The sequence below is a fragment of the Zonotrichia leucophrys genome, chromosome 10, assembly GCF_028769735.1.
Source record: "Zonotrichia leucophrys gambelii isolate GWCS_2022_RI chromosome 10, RI_Zleu_2.0, whole genome shotgun sequence".
Taxonomy (NCBI): Eukaryota; Metazoa; Chordata; class Aves; order Passeriformes; family Passerellidae; genus Zonotrichia; species Zonotrichia leucophrys.
This window is the reverse complement of record NC_088180.1, coordinates 6,373,317-6,399,752: the sequence shown is the minus strand read 5'-3', so window position 1 is coordinate 6,399,752 and position 26,436 is coordinate 6,373,317. Positions and strand designations below refer to the sequence as shown.

The following is a 26,436-nucleotide window of genomic DNA, read 5'->3' as shown; positions in this document are numbered from 1 at the left end:
TCTGGCAATGACAACAGACAGCTGTGTCTCAGTTTTTTGAGAATCACCAGTTTAGGGGCAGAAATGGTAAACCCCTGGCAGCTATTCTGTGAAACTGATGGAGTGGAAGCAGACTCTAAGTTAGGCAAAACATTCATTCCAGACAAGAGCTGCAGCATCCTGGGCTGCCGTTCTGCAGCAGTTTCAGTGCCTTCTGGTCCCCACAATAAAACATAAAGCAAGCAAACTCCAAACTTCAAGAAACTTCCTCCCAAAGCCAGCCCTGGCTGTTAGAAATAGTGATGACATTAAATCAGAAAACACAAGCAGTATCCAAACAGTTTAAATCAAATGTGGTCCGAAAGATTAAAATAGCAACCAAACAATATGAATTTAATGAGCAGCTGAGTTACTTGATTTATTATTTATGAAAAGAATTTTTAAGTGTCCTAAAAAATCAAAAACCATAATGAAAACTACTTGTAAGTCTAGTCCACAGTTTCTACAGTGTTTGTAATAAAAACATCAAAGGAAAAATAAATGTGTATGCAGAAAAAAAGTCTCTGAAATGTCCCTTGCCAGCATGATCCTTCTTGTTTCAGTTTTGCACTAGATTTCAATTAACACCTGCAGACTTTGAATAGGCAGTGCACATACAGAGAAGTTTCACTCTGCACATACGAAATGTACATTCCTAAGAGCATTCAAGTACATCATCACCCAGTGTTCAAGTACAAGAACTCTCATGTAAAATTAAAGCTCTAAGTTTGTATCTCAGATCTGCATCTCAGAACTCTCTCAATGTGACTCCGCATGCATTGCATTGTGGGGCGTAGCACAGGATCAAAAAATAGGGTTTTTATTCACAATCCACAACAGCTCAAAGATTTTCACTATAAATTTAGCTTCATGTGAAACATCCCACTCTCTGGGATGTTACTTTATGCCAAAAGCAAAATCCCAATTTTACCCATTCCTAACAGGTCTCAATTTGACTGCATGTGTCTAATAAACTTCAGCACAGCAATAAGTATCAGTTCCCCAGAGAGAAAGACTGAGCTCAGAGAACAATTTAGCCATCCCAGTGAAGGCAGGAGAGCTCTGGGCTTTTTGTTTCCTTTATCCCAGGGGCCCAGGAGCAGGGAGGCCCTCCTTGGACCCAGCAAACTGCTTGGCCTTCCCAGGTGTAAAATGCCTGCACAGCCCTGGGACACTGCCCTGCTCTGGGGACGGGTAAAGGGCAGCTCCAGGGGCCAGCCCTGCACCCCAGCAGCCCTGTCAGGAGGGACAGAGGCTCCCAGCTCCAGGTGCCAGCCCTGCACACCCCAGCAGCCCTGGCAGGAGGGACAGAGGCTCCCAGCTCCAGGATCCTGCAGTTCTTGCTCCCCACACATTTTCTTTTATCATACACCACCTATAAAACCCACAGATGAGAACAAAGCAGAACTCTGGTCCCAAAATTCACTTTGACTGTCACTTAAATAATGCCTGTCATTAAAAAAAGTTTAGTAAGAATTCTACAGTGAATTCCATTGCTTAATAATTAAAAAGATTAATAGTGAAGACAAAATTAATTTCCCAGTATCTCTCGCCCTTTGTCTCTGAGTGAACGCAAGTAAAATTCCAAAAGGAACAAAAGACCATGATAAATGCAGTCCATGTGGGATTGCTGGATTTAACAGGATCTGGTTGTACAGCTGTTAATCCAGCCCCCTCGTGTAGTCATTCAAGCTGTTGTAATTCTGGCATTGGACAAGAAGCTGGCTGTGTGACTAAGATTTCTTGTGGTTAAGTTGTCATCAGGATTTTACTGGAAAACAAAAAGGAGGGTCAGAAAATTCTGGCTACCCCAGAAAATCCCAAAAAGTGGATGTGCACAGAAGCTTTTTCATGATATAATAAACTTTTCTGCTTCATCAAGTTAAAACACTAGAAGAAGATTAAATCCTTTTTACCCATCTTTTTCTTACCTAATAATGACACACTGATTTTCTCTGTCAATAATCATGTTTCTGTACATGCTGTCCGCAAGAGCATAAATATGTGGTGGGTTTTCATACTGTGCCTAGGAGGGGAAATAAAGAATAATTTGTCAAGGCAGCACAAAAAAATGCAGAAAGACCAAAATAAGTTTGTATTTAAACTGGAAGAGTTATTTCTCTGGAAAAAATAATTCCAAATAGCACTTTATAGTGAATTTTCCCAAAAAATTCTTTGGTACATTTAATAAAAACAAACTAAAGTCTCTAGACTTTGCCAGTGAAGTTTCTCCAATCTATAATTTTCTCCTAGAAATACCCTGTTCTAAAAGTGGCTTCTGCTGGAAATGTATAACTTGTCCAAAGGACACACACAATTTCAGCCTATCCCACCAGCAGCCATGTGCTAACAATGCTTTCCCCAGCAGCACTCAGAGCCTGCTGCCTCAGGTCCCATTTGCATTTTGGGCCACCCAAACCCAACAGCTGCTCTGAGTGGACACACCCAACTCAGACAGGAAACTGAATTTAAGTCCCTAATGTGTCTGTGCTAACTCACTCTTCAAGCTGTATTTTCAAAAGTGGCATCTAATTTTGGCACCTCACTTTTTTATTGTTCTTGTCCAGCTAGAGTTCTGAAATCACAGTCTCCAAATCCACTAATGGCAATTTTGTGCATATGACAGCTTAAAAACTGCCTTTGCAGGAGCAGGGACATGTCAAGGAGTGATACCTAATATGGATTAGAGCTAATCAATACAAGTATTTTCTTGAAATGCTGATCTTGCATGGCAGGAAGTTCAATCTGAATACTCAGTCTATGGCAATGACCATCTGCCAAGTTCTCCCAGGCCAGCACAATGCTAGCAAACCCAGAAACAAACTCTTCCCAGAGTTCAACTGTACAGGATAATGATTTCCAAGCCCCTGAATGCTGCACAATATTTTAGACTGCTTTACTTACTGCTCCTTGGTACATTTCAATTTCCTTTTCCCCAAAATATGGCATTTGCTTGAAAGGATTCACAGAGATTAGTACAGAGCCAATGTATGTCTGCATTCAAAAGAAGTTAAGGTAACAGCAGTTTCATAAAGTATCATCTTCCTACTAACAACAAAGAACTTTTCCATCTATTACATAATACTTCAAATAATAGTAAAAACCACCACAGCTTACAACAATTGTTAATAAAAATTAAATTAGTAGGCTTACAAGAATATAAACATACCATTCAATTGGGATATTTTTGTATTATCTTATTTTAGAATAACCTAAGTACAGAATCATGTATTAAAGGCCAAAACATGACACACCTTGAATAAAAATACAGAAAGGAAATGGCACATTTGAGCTGGTTTTACTCCTTTGTAACTGAAGAGGTCATATTGTCAGTATTAGAAAATATTGGTTTGACCTTTGCAGAATACAGTGCAGTGACACATTCTGATCTCACAGGACAGTGCTGAGCAAGCAGAGCTGGATGGAAACGGCCACTGCTGAGCTAAATGAGACAATTACTCAGCTGCATGCACTGGGGGGCTGGGGAGATTGGGTAATTCAGTCTGTGCTGTTATTTTATGAGTGAAACTATTAACAGTCCCTCCGAGTCCTCTCCTGCAGACTGCCCTGTACCACCACACTCAATTTCAAGCCATTATTAGATTTTTTTGCAACATTTTTAATACAATATTTCATCATTCAGCATTCAGCTGCACATGCTCTGCATTTCAAATCCCTCACAAACCTTTGGAACTACAGCTGCAGTGTACACATAGGAAGCACCTGACAGTAATTCACAGGTATCACTATATAACTGGGAGTTAGCAATGAGCCCACACCTATGGGTCCAAAATGCTGTACTGCAGGTTTCAATAACAATCTGGAAATGTTCACAGGCAAACTTGCTATCTAAGCTTTCTGTGCAAAGTAGGAAAATTAACACATCAATCCTGCTGGATTGTCCTATGTAGGAATCTCCTACTGTGGTGCCAAAAGGTAACATGTTAGAGAAGAACTAGAACTCAATGAACATAATTTCTGTAATACTAATTTGCAATGCTTTCTTCATACATTTTTAATTTAATTCAAAATGAGTGACAACATCTGGGTCTTGGATATAACAGATCAATTACTCATTGTGTCAGTACAAACACTTGAAGTGACAGTTTTCTGTTGGTAAACAATACCAGCATTTTCTGGGATGATTCTGTCATCTCTGTACAATGTAGCACTGAGAAATGTTCATTCATGGGTGGACACACAAACAATTCAAATATTCAAGAGATGATCTTCATCTTTGAATGAAAAGCCTTCACAGAAACTGCAAAAGGATTCTTTCTCCCTGCATAAGGGAGGTCTGATCCCTCAATGTGACCACCAGCTCCCTGGGAAAACACTCTTATTCTGTCTTCAGTAGAAAGATCATCTCTATGTGAAAATCTCAGTATTTTCATTAAAAAGAAAAAGCAAAAATCTTTCTTCTGCACAGGGCACTGAAGTCTCTGCACACACTGCAAGGAACTTGCAGCACTCCACAGACCAACAGCACTCATGCTCCTACCAGGAAGGGTTCTACAGCTCGTCCCTGTACCACAGTCTGGCAAATACTGTGCAACTTCATCCTGCTCCTATAAAGCAATTTCAGTAATAGTGTGGTACTTCAACAGAGGGTCCAAACCCATGTTCACACATGGATTAGAAACCTCTGCAGTTCATGATAGAAACAACTGCAACATGAACTTTCCTCTATCAGTCCCTGCTAAATTGAGCTGCTGCACAGCCCTTGACCATCTGTCAAGAATATATGGAAACAGCCAGATCTTATATTTCCTCCTCTTTCTGCTAAAATATGTTAAGCTCTTCAAGGAAACTATTCTCCAGATACAACTAGGAAGTATGAAAACCTGGCTAAAGCAGAAGGAACAGCACAACTTTCTAGTACATCATCACTGACTAGAATTTACCAAATTCATTACTGCAGCTCATGTTACATTGCAAAAGCTGAAAATGAAATAGTGAATATTCTTATCTTAAGGAATTGCTTTCATGTGAATTTTTTTTTAAAAAAGCAAGCCTTGGGTATTCAAGTCTTTTCTTCCTGTAAGGTTGCATGTTCCAGTATTTAAATTTTCACATTTTCATTAATCATAGAAAAGATTAAGTGAGAACACTGAAGATTTACAGATGTTGACAAATTCACCTGTTTCCATCATCCCATGATTCACAGTATTAACAATTCCAGAAGAAGCTGTAAACAGGGCTATGTGACAGAAGAAATGCAATTCTGAAAGCATTATAATTTTGGAAGTATAGAAGACAACATATCAATAAATGTACACACACTTTAAACCTATCATTCCTGCTCTTAGAAGTATCATTACCTCAGGAGGCTTCAGGGGTCACGTCAATGTGTAAATATAGAGAGGTACAATCTTCAACATATTACAAAGAGTACCTTAAAATAATTTTTGCTATTTTATTTTCAACTCTCATAATCAGCTGAGTTTTCAGAGCCTTTTCTGTTATCTCAGGTGAAGTGTCACATAGACTGTTCAGCATCTTTGAGTAATCTTCTTAAAGAGAACACATTCACATAATTAGTGTCACATTGGCTCAGCAAAGCCACGGGGCTCCCCAAAACCAGCAAAGGATACAAAAATATAATCATCCATGTATCGTTTCTTTAGGTTCTCCACTATGGCATCCTCAGTGATTTTGGAAAGCAGGACCATGTCATCCACTCCACTGTGCTTGACATTGTGGCTCTGCCAGTGGTATCTGTAGTGTCCTTTGCTGCCCTGCAGGAAAGCACAATGAACACCACAAAGGTTACTACATTTCTCATCAGCACTAAGTAACTGAAAACCATTATTTGAATTCCAACTCCCCAAATGTTTTCCTTTCATTGAATTCTATTCCTTGATCCAGGCATTCCATGAAAGCATCCATAAGTGGTGTCAGCTGATTTGCTTCTGCACTGCCCTCCAGAACTAGAAGGTAATTCCAGGGGATTTTGTGACCACCTACACACAGAATGAATTTCAGATAGCAGACATTTTTAAACCTAGTAGAAAAAAACCCCAATTATTCCAACTGAGATGCAGCTATTGGAAGCTAAGGATGCAAAAATTACACTCCTACATTGTAACTATTAGCAGTGAGGATAATTACCATCACCACAATGAATTATTCCTCATCCTTTACAGTCGTTTAAGTCAAAGCTGCACAGAAGCTGTTACTGGGAGGGAAGCAGTGAGCCTGCTGCAGCTGAGCATTCAGGGATGTTCTGCAAATGATGTACCCCAGCTTGTCGGCTGCATGTCTTCAGAGCCCCTTTTGATCTGTTAGTCACCATGCTTAATGACATCTAAATAGATACTCTCTCCCCACATTCAGAGACTACTATTTCAGGATGCTACTAAAACATGTGACATTTCATGCTGTACCACTTGAAATCAAAATGTGTTTTTCTTCCAGCTGATTTGAACAGTAGTTTGGTTCCATGGATACACCCACAAACAGATTTAAATCCAGTCGACATCAAGGCTATTAATTCAGCTATAAATTTGCTCTCCAAACCCAAACCTATTTTCTGTAGCCTGGCAGACAATGCTAATGGAGTTCTGATCTCTTCCCTCTTTCTACTTAATTTTTGCTTACACAATAATGAAATTAGTGATGCTGGAATTACTACATTTAACACTAAGAAGTGATCAAGTATACTGTCAAGGAAGATGTGGCCAACAAAATGCCAATTCTGCACATTCCCCTTATTCTTTAGTGCTCCAATTTGTAACAATGTGATTTAACTACACTGCTCGGGTGTACTTTATCCAGGATCAAGTCACATTCACCAGGACACAAGCAATTTACTATTACAAAGTACATGCATCATTTTATTCTGCAAAAATTTTACAGATTAAAGAAGAAAATTTAGGTACTCTGAACACTTCAGCTGCATTAGTATTTTGAAATGGGATATCAGCAACTTATAGAGGGGCAATTTTCATGCATACACATTTCTGCAGAAGCAAATGACCCACACAACTTTACTAGCACCAAGTGCTACACCAGGCCTACAGCTTGGCTTCATGTCAAGTGACATAAAAACCAACTGGATTTTCACCTCAAGTTAAATTAACTTCCACTAAACCCTGCTACTGCAGACAGCACAGAAGCTGTAGGCTTTGTGGGTGTTTTCTCTTAAGCCTCCAGCCAGTGCTACCCTGATGCAGATCCATTACTGCCAACACCAGTAGAGAACAGCTGCAAACTTACAGCAAAAAAATGCTTTCAAATATAGTACAGCAGAAGTAAATATGCCTGAAAACACAAACTCAGCAATTTGCCTGAATGTCCAGAAGTGTACATGATGTTCAATAAAATAATAACCTTAAACTAGCTTAGCTTGTGTGAACCTTATTGATTTTCTATCTGTACAATGGAAGCAGTGATCTGGAAGCACTGAGAAAACAAAGAATCAATTTTTCAATTGTCATAAAACATATGACTGAAAATACTAGTGGAAGCGTGGTTTCTTGGAGAAAACAGAAGTCCAATGGACTTCAGTGTATTCATCAGCTTATTTGTGACATTACACTTGGAAAAAGGAACTGGCAGGATGGACAAAAAGGTACAGTATCAAGATAAATATGGATAATTAGATTGTTCACAAAGCTTTACAGAACGTGGTTTAGTATCAGATAATGGAGTAAGCCACAGAAAATGTGTAAGAATTGAGACTGGGAAAACAATCAAGCTTCCCTTTAGAAGCCATGGCACCAGACCCAGTGAGCTCAATGAGCACAAAGCTTGCAAAGCCACGGGATACATGGACAATGTGCACACAGTCTGCAAAACAGCAGCTTTATGCAAGTCACTGGCTGTTGCTGACTGTGATTAAGGCCAAAGGGTTCTTCCCCCAAAGCACTGGGGTGCAGCAGGGAAGCAGGAGGGCAGTGCCAGGGCAGCCCTGAGAGCAGCCCTGCCCTGCACTCCTGCCCAGCTCTGATCACAGCAGCCATCAAAGCTGAGAGCCACAGACCACAGACCACAAACCACGCAGAGAGAGAGGTTCAACAAGAAGGCAGCAGCCTAAACACCCAGTAAAGCAGTGGCACAGAAGACAGCTGAGAGTCATGGCACTAAGTAGTTCACATTAAAACTGTAACTCAGTTTAAATGGCAGTTTCCTAGTAGTTTGGAATTGCCCCTTTCCTTTCAATACACAGCCTAAAATTCAAATGTGCAGAGAGGCAGCAAATCACCACCAGATTATTGTCAGACTTCTCCCTGGGATCTAGAAATAAGCCCAAGCTTGAGAAGTGCCTAAGCAGCCACAGTTGAGTTTTGCTCTCACCCCTCCTTCTCCAGGAAGGTAACGCCATGGCATGGTTAGGTGCAGTGACTACCACTTCTTTCTCTGGGCAACAAAACAGGGAGTGTTTTGTCCAGAGGACATCCCCCACTCCCAAGTTCTTGCCCTTCCAAGTGTGAGTAATGGCTATTATAGAGTCTAATCTGAATTTAGCAATTTCAGTCACTTCCAACTGGTACTATAACCTTGTCCAGCTAACAGCCAATAGGTTTTTGAGTTTTGAAATGAAAAAAAAACCAAACCATCATTTAATATAATCAATCATCTGAAAAAGCTTCACATCATAGCAGTTATAAGAGCAACTCTTCATCTTACTCCAGGCTGCATATTTCCCAAAGGTCAAGGTTGCATGCTTAAAAATTACACTAATGATTTGTTCTTATTGCATATTTCTTGAGAATTTAAGCTCTTTTTTTAGCCAGAGCTTTCCATCATCCAGATAAAAATGCAGCAGTCTAATCTGGAGACAACTTACATCTGAGCTCGTTACCTGGTGCCCACTGGAACCTGCTTTGCAGGGTGCACTCAGGGCAATTCTCTCAGCTGCTAATTGCCCTCTGCTGTCCAGCACGCAGCACATTCTCCCTCCACCCCTCTCCAGACCAATCACCCAGTCACAAGGCCAGGTCTCCTGAACTGCTTGAGTCCTTCTGTCCCAGAAGCTTCTTCAGAGGCAGCAGCACAAGGTTTGCAGAGCTGCCCCACACCTGATGTTGCAGCAGCCCCAGCCAGGACCAGGTAACTCCCACAGGGCTCCCCTGGGACACTGTCAGAGCTGGCCAAAGAGCCCAAGGTCCAGCCCTGGGCCAAGCCAGGCAGGTCAGATGGCAGCAGATGGGCACTTGGCTTCTCTCGGGTTTTCTCAGAGAAAGGTGTGATCTAACTGTACAATAAGTAAGCGAATAAAAGTCTGTGTCAGCACTAACAAAGCCCGAGCAGCTACAAAAAGATGAGCTTGGCAGATTAAGAAAAAACACAAAACAAACCAAAAAACCAACCCTAAAACAAAAACACATCTCAACAGGCTGCAAAAAGCCACAGAAGTGGAAACACCAGTGTAGAACAACCTGGCTGCCAGGCCTCCCCCAGGCTCTTCCTGGGCTTCCAACCCCAGCATCTGACGATGCACAGGGAGTGGAGGCTGGACTGGCAAGGCTGCAATTAAAGGCGTGTACCACGCTGCTGTCAGCTGTTATTATTCATTTGGTTGCTGTTTTAGGCTCCAAATCAGATCTGCTCTGCTCTGACAAGAATAATATTTACGAGTCACGAGCTGACCCCGTGAGCTCGGGGCCTGCTGCTCCCGAGCCACAGCCTGAGGAGGGGCAGGGCTGCCCCACATCTCAGCACCTGGACACCAGGAACCTGCAAAATCCACTCTGCTCCCACCCTGTGTGCTCCTGAACACCCACTCATTCACAGATCCACACAACTGCTACATGAATACCAAGAAAGAGGATGCAAAATATATCCCATGTACTAGATGCTGCCTGTGCTTCCTGCACTGCTTTTGGTACTGGCAGTACAATGTGGTTAAAGCAGTTATTGCTTTGTATGGAGTGAGTAAGTATTGAGAAGACATTTATTTACAGAATTTATTTTTGCTGGTCTCCACCTTGTGTTACAGTATCAACTGCTGGTTCCTCATTTTTGCCTTTATTATTGTTTGTATATTCTTGCATTATCCTAAGCAACACGTATTTGATGTAGCTATAAAAAGATAACCCATGTTGTGACACAGCATGGCTCTTTCTTTTAACTGGAAAAAACCCAAATATTTTTGTATTTCAAGGTGTTTAAAAATAGAACCTCTAAAAATAAAGCACTAAAAACAAGGGATCAGAAGAGACTGTATATTCAGTGCCTGAGAACCTTCTTACTCTGTCCATCAGAACTCTCACTAAACAACAACACCTACATGCCATCAATAATCATTCTTCATTCCCACAAAGGGAAAAATTGCCACTCTGAATCTCTAACAGCTTTTTTCAGTAGCAAACACCAATGCCCCATCTCAGTGCAGAAGGGATTCTCAGCCTCCACGAGGGAGCAGGAGTGTCAAGTGATCACAAGACCTTTCCTTCCCCTTTTCCATTGACACAGTACTACTGCACAAAATCCTTGTGGTTCTGGAGCATGTGCCTGCCTCCTCAGCTCAGAATTTAAACACAACAGTAAATGAGACACACACATCAGCCAAAGATGTCACAAAACTGACAAAGCTGCACACCATTTACTTCAGACCTGACATCAATGCTTCTACCACAAGAGGCCCATCACCAGTCCCATACACACATCATTTGTATCAGTTCTCCCAGCTAACAAGAAAATAAACCCACGGCTTTCTGCAATGATATCATCTGTCAAAATTAGCAAACTTTTCTAATCCACTTAGAGGCATCTTTCACATATTTCTAAAAAATGAAAGGGGTCTGCTGTTCCCAGAGAATATTGCAAAAATACTTAATGTTAATTTTGGTCCTTGACTGGGATAATCAAAACAGAGAAGCTATAGTGAACAAATGGGCTCCAAAATAGCTCTTGTATCTTATGTTAGAAAAAATACTTATTGGCTGCAATGATGTGACCGTATTTCTGAAAGGAAATTAAAGGAAGACAGCAGAAGCAGCAAGATGGACAAAGATAAAAGGCCATTTATTTAAATTTAACATGAGGAAAATATTAAGGGAGACGAAAAGCAGTGCTTAAAGATTTGAGGAAATAGCAAAGCAAAAATACTGAGCATCTAAGCAGCAGGATAGACATCTTAAACAGAGAACTAAAAATACCAAAAATGTATTAAGGAATGGAAACTACTAGCAGGTTAATATCCAAAAAAACTCAGCTAGGGAAATATAATACTGAGAAAAAAATGTCTGGGGGGAAAAGCCAAGTGCTCTCACTGTCTGCTCTGAGAAAGGGTTGGATTCAGCCCAGCATGACCCCAGAGCTGGTTCCAGACTGCAGGAGATCCCAGCGGCCCAAACAGCTGCTCCCACCAGCTCCTGTGCGGGTGCTGCTGCCCCAGCAGGGCCTGGCCCCAGGGCAGCTCCCCACCATCACCTCCTGCTCTGGAGCCAGGGAACAGCCAGGCTCTACCTGCCTGCAGCCAGGGCTGGGAGCAGCAGATGTGGCAGCAACCAGAGCCTGCTCACCTGGACAGCAAATGCACACTCTAACACAGCAGGAGCTATGAGAACATGGGAGTCTACAGGATTTACATATCACGCTCATTTTCAGGAGTCAGAAACAATATTGGCATTCTTCTAAGATAAGCTCTTCTAAGATATGTAACAGGACGCTACCAGAATAGAAGTTACTTCAATATTTAACCACAAGGCTCATCTGTTGCATCAGTATTAACTTTCACTAGAAGTTTTGAAATACTGTTTTTAATAAGGCACATGACAGACAAAAATAAGCGAGGAAAGAGCTCAAAGGCGGATCGGGCAAACGTGCCTAAGATTTTGAAACAAGTTACAGAGACTGCAGGCAGATACCGGGAAGTAGTTAATGAGCTGTGAACTCCGATTTGCTTATCCCACAGCTTGTTGGGGGGCTGTGTCCTGAGGTTCCAAGAAATACCTTTCCTAAGGAAATGCAATACTGTTAACAACTTAATACGGCTGACTTGCTCTTAGATATTTATTGTTTTACTTCACTTATTGAACAGTCTCTGGAGCTGTCTGAAGTCTGACTTGTTCCTCGTGGCAGGAGCAGCAAGCTCTCCTGGGACTGGTGGATCAGGAGAGACCCTGGCTGCCTTGCAATAGCAGCTTTTATTCCATGTATGTGTGTGCATATACAGCACCAGAATCCCCCTGTACTGCAGTCACTGCACTGAGCAGCATTCACACACACTAACTCTTGATCCGTGAATTGTACATGCAGTTTACATTTGTATAAATCTACCATACAATTTAAGAAATGTAACAGATAAATTACAACAAATATTTTCATTTTGGCTATGTCAATCCTTGAGTGTAATAAAGATTTTATATGCGTCACTCTTCTCCACTAAAGACAGGTTTCAAAGGCGTTTAAGCAATCATACACCTCACACATAAATTATTATGGTCTTTAATTGAAAAACGTAGTTTGGAAACTCCATCAGAAGATTCAGACAACATGCCACAGCCTCTGCTATAGCAGAATACTGAAAATATTTTTCCTGGATCATCCTGCAACTAAGCAATAAACTGAAGTCCACTGGGAGTTTCCCATGCTCTCCAGAGGGAGGAATGTCAGAGCAATGTGACTCAGAGGCTCCACGCGTGGGACCAGCACCTCGGCACGCACTGCACAGGGGAGCGCTGGATGCTGGGCTGCCCGCACTGTGCTGGTGCCAGGGGAAAATTTCAGACCAAGTAAAACCCACATTTTTTTACATTACTAAGATAACCTCAGCCTTGTCCTGTTCTAGCTGATGTCAACACTTGCTGCCCTGCCCCTGTCAGCTTTTGGAATCTCGGGTGTTAGCACCCAGCTTTAGACCATCAGGCCCCAAGGACCGCAGTGAATTCCTCCCTGCTCAGTCACTGCCCTCAGTGTAGGGCCGCAGCCGTTCCTGCTCCCTTCTCCCGACCCCTTTGTGCCTGGAAAATGAAGACATTTGTCTCCTTATCACACCGATACTGCAGGACACCACGCTGGGAGCCTAAGGCCAAGGTCTGCCCCGGCAGCATGCCCAGCTGACAATGCCGTGACAGGTTTTACACGGAACGCCTGGTCACCCCCGGAGTCCCCAGGGACAATGCTGGGACGGCAGCTCGCAGCCACGCTGAAAGCCATGGATGCTGCAGCTCCCCGAGGGATCTGCCCCTGCAGCTCAGGGGCTGCCCAGCCCAGATTCCCCTCTAGCCCTTCCCAGTCCCACAATGCTCCTGCCAGAAAGCAGAGTGGGGCAGTGCATTATGAAGAAAATAAAAATAATTGTTTTAACCTTATTCTTTAGCTGCAGGTTTTGCTTTTAATTTATGCAGAATGCAAATTAAGAGCATTGCAATACTTCTGAATTACTTAGCGTTTAAACTGATAAGACAACATTGAAGGATGAAAGAATAATACATTTTTGCAATTATTAAATTACAGCAATTATTGAACATCTACATTTTGTTGGGTATATTTGTCCTCACCAATTTCTACACAACACGCTGGGCAGATTACAGACCTTATTTTATTACTGCTTTTAATCAAGAATATCAAACAAGATGTTTTTATGCCAACAGTTTGATTTAGCTGAGTAATAGCATGTAGCAATTCCACAAAAACTGAAAGACTAATTTCTAAAATAAGCATTAGCTAAATCATCCCCCTGAATAACAACTAAATTTAAAATAATTTGGAAAAACTACAGCTGAGTCTCTTTCGGGTGTTTTTTTTTTTCCTTTAAAAAAAAGCCATTTTCTGAACTTATTTACAAACCAGAGAGAATATGGATATTTTTTTCTAAGTGGAGACTGTCATGTAGTCACATGCCTGCGGCAGTTCAGGCTAAAGAAAAACACTCTTTATTGCAACAGGCATGATGAAACTGCAAAAGCTGCTACCCAGCAGAAAACTGTGGCCAAGACTTTTTTCAACAGCATGTACCAAAAAGCACCTTTGTGCTGACATCACCAAACTTTATTAGTGTTATGCACTGCTCAGAGTTGTAACATTTAACTGTTCTGATACCACAAATAAGATATGCAGTCAACTGCTTAATTCTTAACCTGGGCATTAGCGTGGTCATGGGTTCCAAGTTCACCTATTTTTGAGGTAGTTGCTTTGATCTTCCCTCCTGCATGCATAGTTTCAACAGGGGTGAGTGGGGCAGGAGAAGACGATCACTGCTCTGTGTACCAGGGTGGAGCCTGTGATAAAGAGCTTGAAGAACTCCAATGCATTCTGTTAGGTTTACACAGGATTTTCCAAAGTTGCTGGCTTCAAGCACATCTGGTTTCATGTTTGGTGAGAGCTGTGTGTGAAAAATGCATGTGTTTTATGACTGGCTTTTGGCAAATATTAAAATTAATATTATATGTGTTATGTTAGAAAGTAGTGCTGTATTAATTCTCTTAGGTAGTGTATTAAATATAGCTTTAGGTTATAAAAAAATGTTAAAATAGAAACTATGTTATGTGGGATACTTTTTTAAAGAAAGGACTTGCAGCGAGATAGCAGCCACAGGACACCTAATGTTTCAGAGAAAAAGAATTTATTGCCCTCTTATCAGAAGAAACTTCTTCCCGTCTCGAAGACACTGTTAGGATTCAGAGGAAGAAGTTGACTATGACCGGACAGAATCCTGTGTTTGAATGGAATTTATGCATCATGTATGAGGTGTATGAATATGCAACAGGCTGTTGTTTTTAAGAGTTAATTCTCTGTTAATGTGGGTCCTTTTTCAGGCTTGTGCTGCCCAGAAAAAGGTACCCGGATATTCATAAGTCTTTGATTCTGTTGTCTCATATTGTCCTAATTCAAATTGTCCACATTATTATTACTCTAATTGTATTAATAGTTTTATTACTATGAAACGTTTAAACTTTAAAAACAAGTGACTGGCGTTTTTCACAGCAATAACCCCAGGGCTCAGGAGCTGGCAGCTCCTCTCACGGGACAGCGGCTGCAGGAGAGCATTTGGGGGGTCAGGAGGAGCTCTGCACTGGGGGAGGTTCTGATGCAAAAATTGCTTTCTATGTTTATTTTAATTTCACAGAGTGCTGAGTAAAGGGAGTAAAGGCTCCAGGAGTGCAGCAGCTTCCTGTTTACCTCTGGCAGCACAAACTGGGAGCAGCAGGGAAAGGCTCAGGGAGTGGTGCTCACTCCCTACAGCAGAGTCTGTACCTGGGTGGTAACATGCATGTGGCCCAACACGAGTCCCTTTTATGAGCTGTCATGTTTTGATACTCGTGCAAAAACCAGATTTTACTTCAGACACTGTGGGAAATAAGACTATTTGATATGTTGACTAAACCTTTAATTCAACCTCAAAATAATCCAACCTTAATATTTATTTCAGTGTATTCAGATACAAATGTTTCCTTGGTTAATTATTACATAAATACAAACAAGAACTTGAGCATTTTGCCAATGAACCAAATTTACAAGTTCACTTCAACTGCCAAAAAAGTTAATCAAAAACCAAAAGGAGGCAAAAATCTTGGGAGAAGAAGTAAACATCAGACCCAACAAATCTCACCCACTGTGCAGAATTCTCAAGCAGATACTAATCCACTTTCTCAGCTGCACAGTCACCTCTGTCAGGAGGCAACCCATGCACAGCTTCGTTCATCCTTTGTCAGGGCTTGGTTTTTACTTTAATAATTATGCCAGGGCAAGCAGGTCCCACTGAGTGTCCAATGTCCACAAGAGACAGATTCTCATAACCAGATCATCTTCCACATGCACATTATTCATAAAGCTAATATATGTCATTTCAATAGTCTTCTAAAGCAGCTGTGACTATTCAGTCCAGGGCAGCTTTGATAAGAAATACATTTAAAAACCAGCATGTAACACTCCAGTTGTATAGAATAACTGGCTTATTGTACTTTAATCAATATGATAGTTTACTTCACTTGCTCTTTTTACAGTAACTTTCAAATCTGTATGACAAGAATGCTGCTCTCTGAACATTTTTTTAATTAACCCAGCTAGCTTAAGATTTCATACAGCTGTCTAAACTTCTTCCTCTAAAATCCTATGCTTCAAATTATTTACTCTAATTTGTATTAGGCTTATATCCTGGCTCTGTAGACTTTCATATTACCAGAATAATACACAAGTCACCCAAGAAAATTAAACTAACAATCAATATACTTGATCTCCTCTAGCTCACTGCACTCTGTCAGTGAAGCTGATATCCCAGAAAGGTGGAAGCATAGAAACACATTGCAGATATGAAGCATTCATTCCACTCTGATGAACACCACAGTCATTAATGGAAATATATAAAAAGTGTCTGGCCCAATGTTTTTTTAAGACAACCATCAACAGCTAGGAGGCCTGGCCTTCATGGTTATGATCTGGGCTGTGTATTACCAATATGTGAATGATCTCTGCCTCCCCAGGATTCCTCTTTTATTAACTGGGGAGAGATTCACTTCATAGCTAAAATAATAGTTCCTACTGGTCTATGAAAGAGATTTTAACACAGAAACAGCCATTTCCTCTCAGTCTTATTTTAAGTATGTGAGACTGTTTAATGTTCATATCCAGCATTCAAATTACTCCCAAACCAAGAAAACTAAAAAAAATTAATTTGGACATCTAGCTATCTTTGTAACTCTAGGCTTCTACCAGAGATGTGAACAAACACATAATTTATAAACTATCCTTCTTCCTCCATTTGCTAGGAGAAACTGATGTTATCAGGACATGCATTAGATTCAGTCTCACAGACACTGTATTGGCATAATTATGCTCTGAGCACAGATGCCAGCCAAGAAGCTGTTTCACAAAAACCTGTAACTTTATCACTGACTTGGCAGTATTATGCAGAAAATCAAATTTAAATGTCTTTTAGACCTTGCAATTCAGCATCAGCATCATAAATATACATAAGATTCCAACGATTTAAAGGGGAAACCAAGTAAAAAGCCAAGTGTCAGCTTTGAGGATAAAAGGATAAACTGCTGCAGACCATTGCAGATCAATACCCTGGTTTTATTTAAAAGAACCTCTGTAGTGGTGCAGTGTGATGCTGCATTTTCTTTTCCCTTTAATTTCCCATTTCTATGTGTTTAGCAAAATGCCAAACTTCATAATGAAAACCCAGAACAGGTGCAATTCAAGCTAAATCACAAGGCTTCAAAATTGGAGTAATGGAGAAAAACTATTTAAGTCTCAAACGCTGAACTGTGGCTGAAGACTTTGGCTTGCAGCACTTTTACACAAACCCACATTAAACTTAAATGCTTGTGATGTACCTTGCTTTCAACCTCTGGACTCATTCAATTTCAGACCTCTGACTCAAACCCACATGAACTGAAATAATATTGAATTAAAATATAAACTAAAGGCAACTGAATTACTTTTTCACCTAAGCATAATATTCTGATTCAGACAGGACAACTATTCAGCGAATAGTGTCTCATTCCCTCCATCCCAAACAACCTGGACATGAAGAGATGCTCAGATTATCAAAATCCTTTAACTTTTGGCTGCTGCAATTCATTACCTTGGTGAGGCCCATAAAGCAACTTCACCTTTTTCTACATTCCGTGTCACATGCAAAATTTGTGTTTCTTTAAAAACAAAGTTCTGGCTTACAAAGTAATTTGCACTTGAACAGCTTTTTTCTAAGCTTACATGACAGCTTGATAAACAACATACTCCTTATGACCCCATCAGGACCACGGGAGTAGCTCAAAGTCCTTCAACCACGCTGTAAATGCTGCCTTTGACTCCATCTTGCCTAACAGAATTACAATTTTACGTGGTGTGCTAAAAGAGCAACCCAAAAGCAATGCCAGCAGCTGTGCCTTTAGGCTGCACCAGGTAAGGGTGCAGTGCTGCCACACAGCCCTGACGGAGCAGCAGGGCTGGGAGCCAGGCACACAGGGACACACAGACTCCTGGAACAGCTACCATGCACTTCAACTTCACCTTGTTTCTAACTGTGCAGAATTCTCATGAGCTTTGACAAATCATTCCAATATAGTTTAATTCCACACTTGTTCCTTTGCCTTCCCCACACCTGACCTACAAACACTAAGGCACCCCTAAGTTAGAATGAGAATCCGAAGGAAAACAAGAAATGTTGGGAGCATTCCAGGAGCAAAGCCAAAACCAACTTCTTAAAAAACACTGACACTTTCTGCAGGCTTCCCCTGTGCTGACTAAGGGCTGAACATGCTGTATTAGCATCTGGATAATCTTAAACCTGCAGACACATTTCCAGGGCTTTTACTGTAGTTGCTGGAAGGGACCAAGAGTTTTGTTCCATTTTCAAGTTGCCCAAGATCAATCTCTTATTCTGCTGCTACCCAGCTGCCTGGGTTTGTCCCTTTGACCTGTGAGCACGATTCATTCCTGCCTCAGCTGGCCTTTGGCTTCTGCAGGGCTCAGGGCTTCCCTAGCATGATCCAGAACAGGCAGCTCCCAATCCTGACTTGAATTCAGGCATCCCTCACTGAGGCTCAGCAGAATACCAGTCTCTACATAAACACAGATTTTGCCAAATGTAATTAACCAGAGGATAATTCTGAATAAAGGAATGTGGTAAAGTCTTTTTTTAATAAGTTGCTTGAGGTTCTTTCAGACACAAACAGTGTGTAAACAAAGTTCATCATGAATTATTCAATACCTAAAATACTGAAACTCATTGACGCTTTCAAAACCAATATTCTTCTAATTATGAACACATAATTAAAAAAGAACAAAGCATCATGAAATATCCAGGTATCTGTAATAACTTGCCAGTTTTATTTATGCCTAGTAAGGTTTTGCTGAGAAGAAAACCATTTGCTTCTGCAAAAAGTATTTAGGCCAACTATCAGGACAAAAAAAAAAGACAATTTTGAGGCAGTCTATGTGTTTTTAAGGATAGGGTCCTTTCAAAAAAAAAATGTAAAAAAAGGACACAATCTACACATCTTATGTTTTCCTCCTTGTCTGCACATTTCACATACTAACTGAAACCCTATGCTACAGATTCCATCTAATCTGTCCCACTGAAATGAAGGACAATTTGTTCCACTCCTTACAGAGCTGGATCTTCAAATATCTTCCAAGATAACCTTACACAAACACAGACAAGAGAGTATCAACAAAACCAAGTCCATTAAGTCCAAATCCAACAACACCAGAGGAACTCCTTACCCAGATTTTTTTTAAACAAACAAGGTATGAAGGCTGCCAGCAGCTAAACCAATCTGTGACTGATTGCTATGCTGCCATGGAGAGCACAATTTTTTGTATTTCAAACTCACTCCTTGTTAATAACTCAATTAATGAAAGCTTTCAGAATCACCTATGTTAAGGAAAACCTCAGGGTTTTTCTCTTTACATTTTTTCAAAATAAAAAAGAACACAATGGCAGGAACTGTTCTTTATTAAAATTTGTAAACTGTTTACAAACAACACAAGCTAGTCCCTACCGCAGGTCCTGTTGCATTTAAATGCAGAAACATAACCCAAAGCCTTTGTGCACTGGAATGCCTCATCTAGTCTGGCTTTTTAATAGGTAGATGAATAACCCCACTTCAGTTTCCCGTTAAGCTTTTATGTGCAGCACTGTAACACCTTATTCTAATACTTCAAATGTCTATTGATTTCATTTCAGTTTAACTTACTGCAAGTCTGTTTGGTTTTGGATTGCATTTCTCACATTTTCACACATTAGTGAAACATCCAGAGGCAGCTGCAAACCAGGAGTGAAGTCAGGCTAAGCTCACAGTTCTCAGCCACACCATCTCCTACTGCTTCCATCCTGCCAGGGCAGCAGCACTGTTGGTCAGTGGGGCCCACCGAGGGCACCATGCCCTGCAGGCCTTAAGGCAGTGCTGGAAAAGGGAGTAAAGACACACCAGGAATGCTTCAGCCCTTTTGGTAAATCAGGCGGGATTTGAATCTCTGAGGTTGGTCATTGAGCAACACAGGTTTGGGAGTCTAATTCCCATTCTCAAAATCTCTTCTAAAGCCACAGAATTTACTGAGTTAGAAGGGGTACACAAAAGTCCAGCTCCATGTACAGCAGATCCTCAAGAATCCTACCATGTGCCTGAGAGCACTGATCTAACTCTCCTGGAACTCTGTCAGGCTGGTGCTGTGACAAGTGCCCTGGGGAGCCTGTTCCAGTGCCCAGCCTCCCTCTGGGTGAAGAACCTTTCCCTAATGTCCAAACGAAATCACCCCTGACCCAACTCCAGGCCATTCCCCCAGGCCCTGTCACTGGTCACAAGAGCAAAGATCAGTGCCTGTCCCTCCTCCTCCCCTCCCGAGGAGGCTGTACCTGCAGTGAGCCCAGTGCCTTCAGCTGCTCCTCACCATCTTCATGCCCTGCTTTGGACACTCACACAGCTCAATATTGTGGTGCCCAGAACTGCCCCCAGCACTGGGGGTGAGGCTGCCCCAGCGCAGAGCAGAGCAGGACAATTCCCCCCTTGTCCAGCTGCTGATGCTGGGCCTGATGCCCCCTGGCCCTCGTGGCTGCCCTCATGTTCAGCTCACCATCAGGGATAGACCCCAGGTCCCTTTCTCCATGGTGCTCATCTCCAGCCTCTCACTCTCCAGTCTGTACATACATCCAGGGTAATCACCATACTTCAAATAAACCCAAGCCCATCAGTGAGAAAAGTTTGTTTTCTACAAAACACACACAGTTCTATGTATCATATAGTGAAAAAATACATCACACATCAGGCATGGGTGTGATGATGATCTTCAACCATCCCAGCCATCTGCCTGTGCCTTTTTCTTTCCCTCACAAAACATTAATTTGAACAACTATGTTACGCAGCTAAGCATGTCTCATCCAGTTAATGAAAACATCTCTTAAAATCTGTAGATTAAAGAATCAGACTGTTAGATAAGCGCATGTGCTTCTGCATACTTCTTGTGCAATGTCTGGCTGCCAGAATAATTTTTTTTCCTACTAAAACACAGCAAGAGGAACAGGAGGCAGCCTGCAGCTATCGTGCTTTGCAATTTGCTCCTGTCAAATCTCAATGTTTAGCAAGGGTTGATTTACATACCACTTGCATGGAAGAGCATCAGGTAAAGCCCAGATTTCTAGAGAACAACAGCAGAAATTTAAATGGATGTAATTCCCAGTTTAGCAGAAGGGCTATCAAAAGGGACAAAACCTTGCAAATAAAGCATCAGAGGTTTTGGTTATTTGTGGTGAAAAATGGTGCCACATTATGCAAGTAAAAGTTGAGTCCAGTTGTAAGGCAGCTGTATTGCTTCTAGATAGTGTTAACAGCAGGTTCAGAATTGCTCTACATTTTAAATCATTCAGTGACAGCCTGCATGACAGACAGGCTTTCCTGTATCTTCTAACACACACTCGTGTGTGATACACCAGCCATTCCACAGATTCCTACTAGAGATCTATCCTTAGGGGTGTTCTGCCTATTTAGTGCTAATGAACAATTATTGATATCTTTTATTGCACTTTGAAAAATTGTCCAACACTCGACAGCAGTAGCTTTAAGGACTAATGAAGATAAAAAAATATTTGTAATCTACTGCTAAAGTCACCTGTTTCATGTACAGACATTTAAGTAATAGGATGACAGTCACATATCCATGTTCATGAATTACAAATATACATCTGTACATGCATTTTCATCTCCATGACCTTACTGCAAAGTATAAAACAGAGCTTCTTTGCCTTTATACAACATATTTCATTGCAAGTTTCCCTGTAGTATGTACTGCCAGGAAAATCTGCACTTTAAAAAGGACCAGAAAAATGATCCAATGTTTACACACATCACTGCCTGAGCAAGCCTAAACCTGTTTAGAACTACCAGTAAAAGCATAACTTAGACATCACATTACATCATTACAGAAAACATTTAAGGGACAAACCCCCAAAATCACCCTGAAATCTTGTAATGAAATGGAGCATGTCCTTTGGCATTTGCAGCTGAAGACAAAAGACCCCTGCAAAAGCTTGCTGAGAGTTAGAGAAGGGAGGGCATGAGAAAGGCAACTGTAGAAGGTGAGAGCTAAGACCAGATTCAAGAAGATATTTCAAAGCCACACTGCTGATCTGTGGGTAAGAGACACTTCCTATACAAGGTTAGAACCAGAGAAGGTGCCAGACTGAACCAATTCCATCAGCAATATTAAAGGCTTATAAACAGATGGAAAGAGCACTACTAAGGTAGAGCTGAAGGAGCAGAACTTCACATGGAAATTGGAAGCAGCTTGCCTGGACCAGACTAGGCTCCGAACATTCCCTCTAAGGTTTATTTCCCTTATTCTCTGTCCTGTTGGAGAAAGTTCTGTCACTCAGCTACTGTGGACCAAGTCCCATTTCCCTCACAGGGGGCACAACATAGTCTGCATGTATCAGCTGCCAAAACCAGCAGAGCATTCCTCTCTCACCCTATAGACAATTTAGGCTCCTACAAGAGCTCCACACCACAGTCCATGGCAGCTGTCAGGGACATGCCTCAGATATATTCCCCACTCCATCCTTATTAAATCGGCACCAGAACAAAACAACACCCACAGAGTGATCACAAAGGCTCTGCACAGCTTTGCTACTCAGGGAGGTTCTCCCACATTGTCACACTAGAGACTGGAAGGCAGAACAAGAATAAGGAGGCAAAACTGCATATTTTACTACAGCCATAGTAGTGAATGGATAGAACAACAGAAAAGTACTCCCCCCACTTGCCAGTTCTAACAGTTAGTGTCCTGACCTGCCCTGCCTTAAAACACCACCTTAAAAAAAAAAAGTTTTATTTATTTGAATACATTCCAAAGTCTTTAAAAATACAAAGAAAGAGAAATGAGAGCCTAGGCACCACACTGAGGTGTGATGCAAAATAAGGAGGTTGGTTCATTTAAATGAGGCTGACTTCTACTCCCCTGAAAAGTTTCAATTGGCCAAGTACAATTCCAAAACAAGCCCTAAAAGGACACAATTAGCTACAGAATGTAGTTTCATTGTTCACTGTATCCTGTTACCAGCCTGAACATAATTTTAGCTACTAAATTTGAGCTGCTTTGTTTTAGCAATCAGATGATATTAATTTCCCCTTTGTTTTTTTCTTTTCCTGTTTGTACACCTGCACTATCAATGAGCAAACAGCAACAGGATTAGTATTTTAAAGTTAACCAACTACTCCACACCTGTAAAGAGCAGGATGATAAAATATTTTCAAAGGCTTGCAGGAAAAAAAACAATCCAAAACAAACACCATAAAAACCTTGACTGCTAACTTTAAGATGTCAGCGTAGTTACCAGGCAAAATAACCTTTAAAAAAATGTTTATTCTCCCTCTATACTGTCTGCTTCAGATGTAAAATGAATGACCACAGCCACCTCAGCACAGGTAGTTAACATCACAATTACTGACTCTCCACCTACATACTTGGAAGTGCAGGCTAGGCAGAACTGCCCAGCGTCTTAAGTGCTTCTAGAACAGCAGAAGTTAACACTGGTATTTTTAGTTTTTGATTGAAGTCTCCTCCCCACTCCCAACCCCCAAGTTAAGAGCTATTTAACCATTTTTGAGTATCAGAGACCCAGTACAAACCACAACCGGTGGGTCACAGTCAAACTGACAGGACCAGTTTTGCTTGTTTTGTCCCTCCCAGTCCCAGACTGGACTCCAGCCACACTCAGATAAGCCCCCCCGCAGAGCTGCAGGGCAAAGTTTGTTGACTGCTGCATTTTAAATGTATTCTGGTCTCAGAATAGACCCACAGATGGGACAAGTCCAGTGAAAAAGTCACCTGATGGCCTCAGGTGCAAAAACACCTCAGCCTGCTGCAGCATTAAGAAATGACCTGAACAAAAGAAAACCTGATTTCAGTAGGTGAACACTCTCGAGGTGTGTCAGACTAAATAGCTCTTCATGACTAATTCATTAACTGTGGTAACAACACAATCCTGCATCACAAACCACCACCTTGGAACATCCATCACAGCATCCTCAGTGGTTTATGAAGCACCTGCCCGTACTCTAAGGGTACAGCCTGTACTGCCAGCACAGCCCAAACAGACTTGCTTCAGCACTTGTCAGCTTTCACACCGTTAAGCCTCTTTTCAGAATAAACAGCTCTGAAATTCCTCTCCCTAAAAGAAGTGCTCAGCTCTGGGAAAAAAACCAGTTGTTCGAGTCTATAAACTTATTCTGTGGCACTGAAACAGGGATTTGAAACTCTCTATTACGTTCTAGTCTTCTGGATCGTTTTCAGACATTCCTTTCTTATTCAGAACTGGAGGTTTTTAGTTCTGTCAAGACTGTGTCCATAAAGGATTAATTTTAGCCATTCTGACACATGCAGCTGAACATATTTAGTCTCAATTCAAGTACAGACTGCTGCAATTAAGAACAAGAAAAGGTCAATCTCAGGACTAATGAAATAAAGATTAATTTCTGTAGTCCTTAGTTTGTCTTTTTACTGGTGAATTGCATGGAAGCAGATAAGGTAGCCAGCTATTCCAGCACGAAGTAGTGCCTACACTGTCAGTGATTAAAATGCTTTTGTGAAATATATCATATTTGCTTCCTTCCCAATACAGCTTTAATAGTGACTATTTAAGAAAGCAGATTTAGGGCTTGGGGTTCCCCTCCTCACCCCTAAAACTGTACAGAAGACATGAGCTCTTTCCAGTAAAATCTTTCCAGTAAAAGTCTCAGGAAAAATACCAAGGAGAAAGTTAGGAGATGCAAGTAAGTTGATGTTCTAAATATTGTTTCCTTTTCCACAGTTAAATACTTAAGTGTTCATTTCACTAAAGTACTCAGTAACACTCACTAATTCCAACTCTTTACAACACAAAATACACCACTATCAACGTGCAGACCAATGCAAGCTCCACTGGAGAACAAGCATTTGCAACCATGTAAATACAAGATTTCAGTACTGTGAAGAGTCAGGCCCACCTCTGTTAAGGGGCCCCACGAGTGCCACCAACCATGACTGTAACTCTGGGCAGAACCTGCACCATGCACAGGCACCAAGGAAATGGACCCCTGAGACTCTGCCAGGATTAAGCCTTGGCTGGAGGCAGGTTAGATGTCCAGGAACACTGGATCACCTCTCTCCCTTAGGATGTCCATTCTGTCTAGAATACCAAATATGGGAATAAGCAGCCACTGCCCCACTTCCTCTCAAGTGCTCCTAGAATGTACCAAGAATAAAAACACAAATGACAGGAAGAAACCACTGCTGGTCATGAACTTACTCTGCATATTGAGATCAGGTCTCTGTGGACTGGGTGTGCTGGTATTTCAGGCATTAAGAACCCTGGAACCAGAATTCCTATTACCACTAGAAATGCTTTAACAAACAGTACTCATGGGAACATTATGACTCCTGTAGCAGTCAGCTGGGTTACTGACACTGGTACTGGCAAACCAAGTACTCCTTTCAACGTTAGAACAGCCAGTTACCAATAGTGAAATAATTAATCCATTCTCTCTGTGCTACTGAAGTTCAACCTCTTTGAAGCCTCACACTTCATTACATATTCCTGAGACCGAGGTCAAAGTCACTGGAGGGTAGGTATAGAGAACACATATTCTGTGTGCTTGAAGACAGCTTCAAGCTAGATCAATCTCCTTTATTGTATATATGTTTTAAAATCAAAACAGAAGCCATTTCAGTTTTATCAAATCTAAGTTTTGCTGACCACATACCAGAATATATGCTGATTTGTTATTTAAAGCAAGTATCAAATTGAGCAAATTCTTCTTTTCTCCAATACACTGAATCCAGTCCTTTATTGCTATGTAGATATATTTTACAGAATGCTAAGAGACAAGAGGCACAACTATAGACAAATATCTAAGCTGTTTAAGAAACCAGGCTCAGTCATTAGAAACAGGTACTCAACATGATCTCAAGTTTCAGACACTGGATACTGAGGTACTACCAAGTCCTCTTTCACTTGTTCGTACACCTCTGACTGGACTTGCTGTGCTGAAGGCCTATCCCTGCCTTCCTTCTCATCTGAAAACAGTTCATGCTTTGAACTCTGTGGCTGCAACTCAATGCTGAGACAAAAAACAATAAAAGCACAGCAAAACAGCAAAAGCAGTGGCCTCTCCTACAATGAAGTCATTCTGCCCACTCCCAACTCTGATTCAAATGGAGCTCAAGATTTTGCTCATTAAAGGCCAAACCTCAGCTCAGACCTCTACAGATATACATAGAGCCATAACAGGATTTGTTACAAAACATCCCAGTTCACTTTTTTCCATGGGTCAAGTCTAATCTTTCTTTAAAAACCGTACCAAATAGCACAGTCTGTAGAGGTTACTGCAACCTCTAATTGCCGGCAGTCTCTTCCTATAATGAGGAATACCAACACAGTCCCTGGGTCCTGGCAGGGCTCTGACCACTGTCCCTGCCAGGACCTTGCCCTCAGCCATTGGCAAGCTGTGGCCACTAAATGCCCAAGGGCTGTGGAGTCCCAGCTCG

The 26,436-nt window shown here is 41.4% G+C and overlaps 1 protein-coding gene across 2 annotated transcripts in view; it reads right to left on the bottom strand.

The window, feature by feature from the left end:
* Nucleotides 1–26,436, bottom strand: part of MYO1E (myosin IE) — a 76,657-nt gene that overhangs the window by 40,789 nt on the left and 9,432 nt on the right. For both annotated transcript variants that reach the window (XR_010441556.1, XM_064722103.1), the window contains exons 2-4: nt 5,613–5,756; nt 2,923–3,012; nt 1,950–2,044 (exon numbers count right to left, since the gene is read on the bottom strand). Coding sequence is in view for 1 of the 2 variants with exons in the window: in XM_064722103.1 (XP_064578173.1) it covers nt 1,950–2,044; nt 2,923–3,012; nt 5,613–5,756 (329 nt within the window). In the remaining variant the exon portion in view is untranslated. The remainder of the gene's footprint in view (nt 1–1,949; nt 2,045–2,922; nt 3,013–5,612; nt 5,757–26,436) is intronic.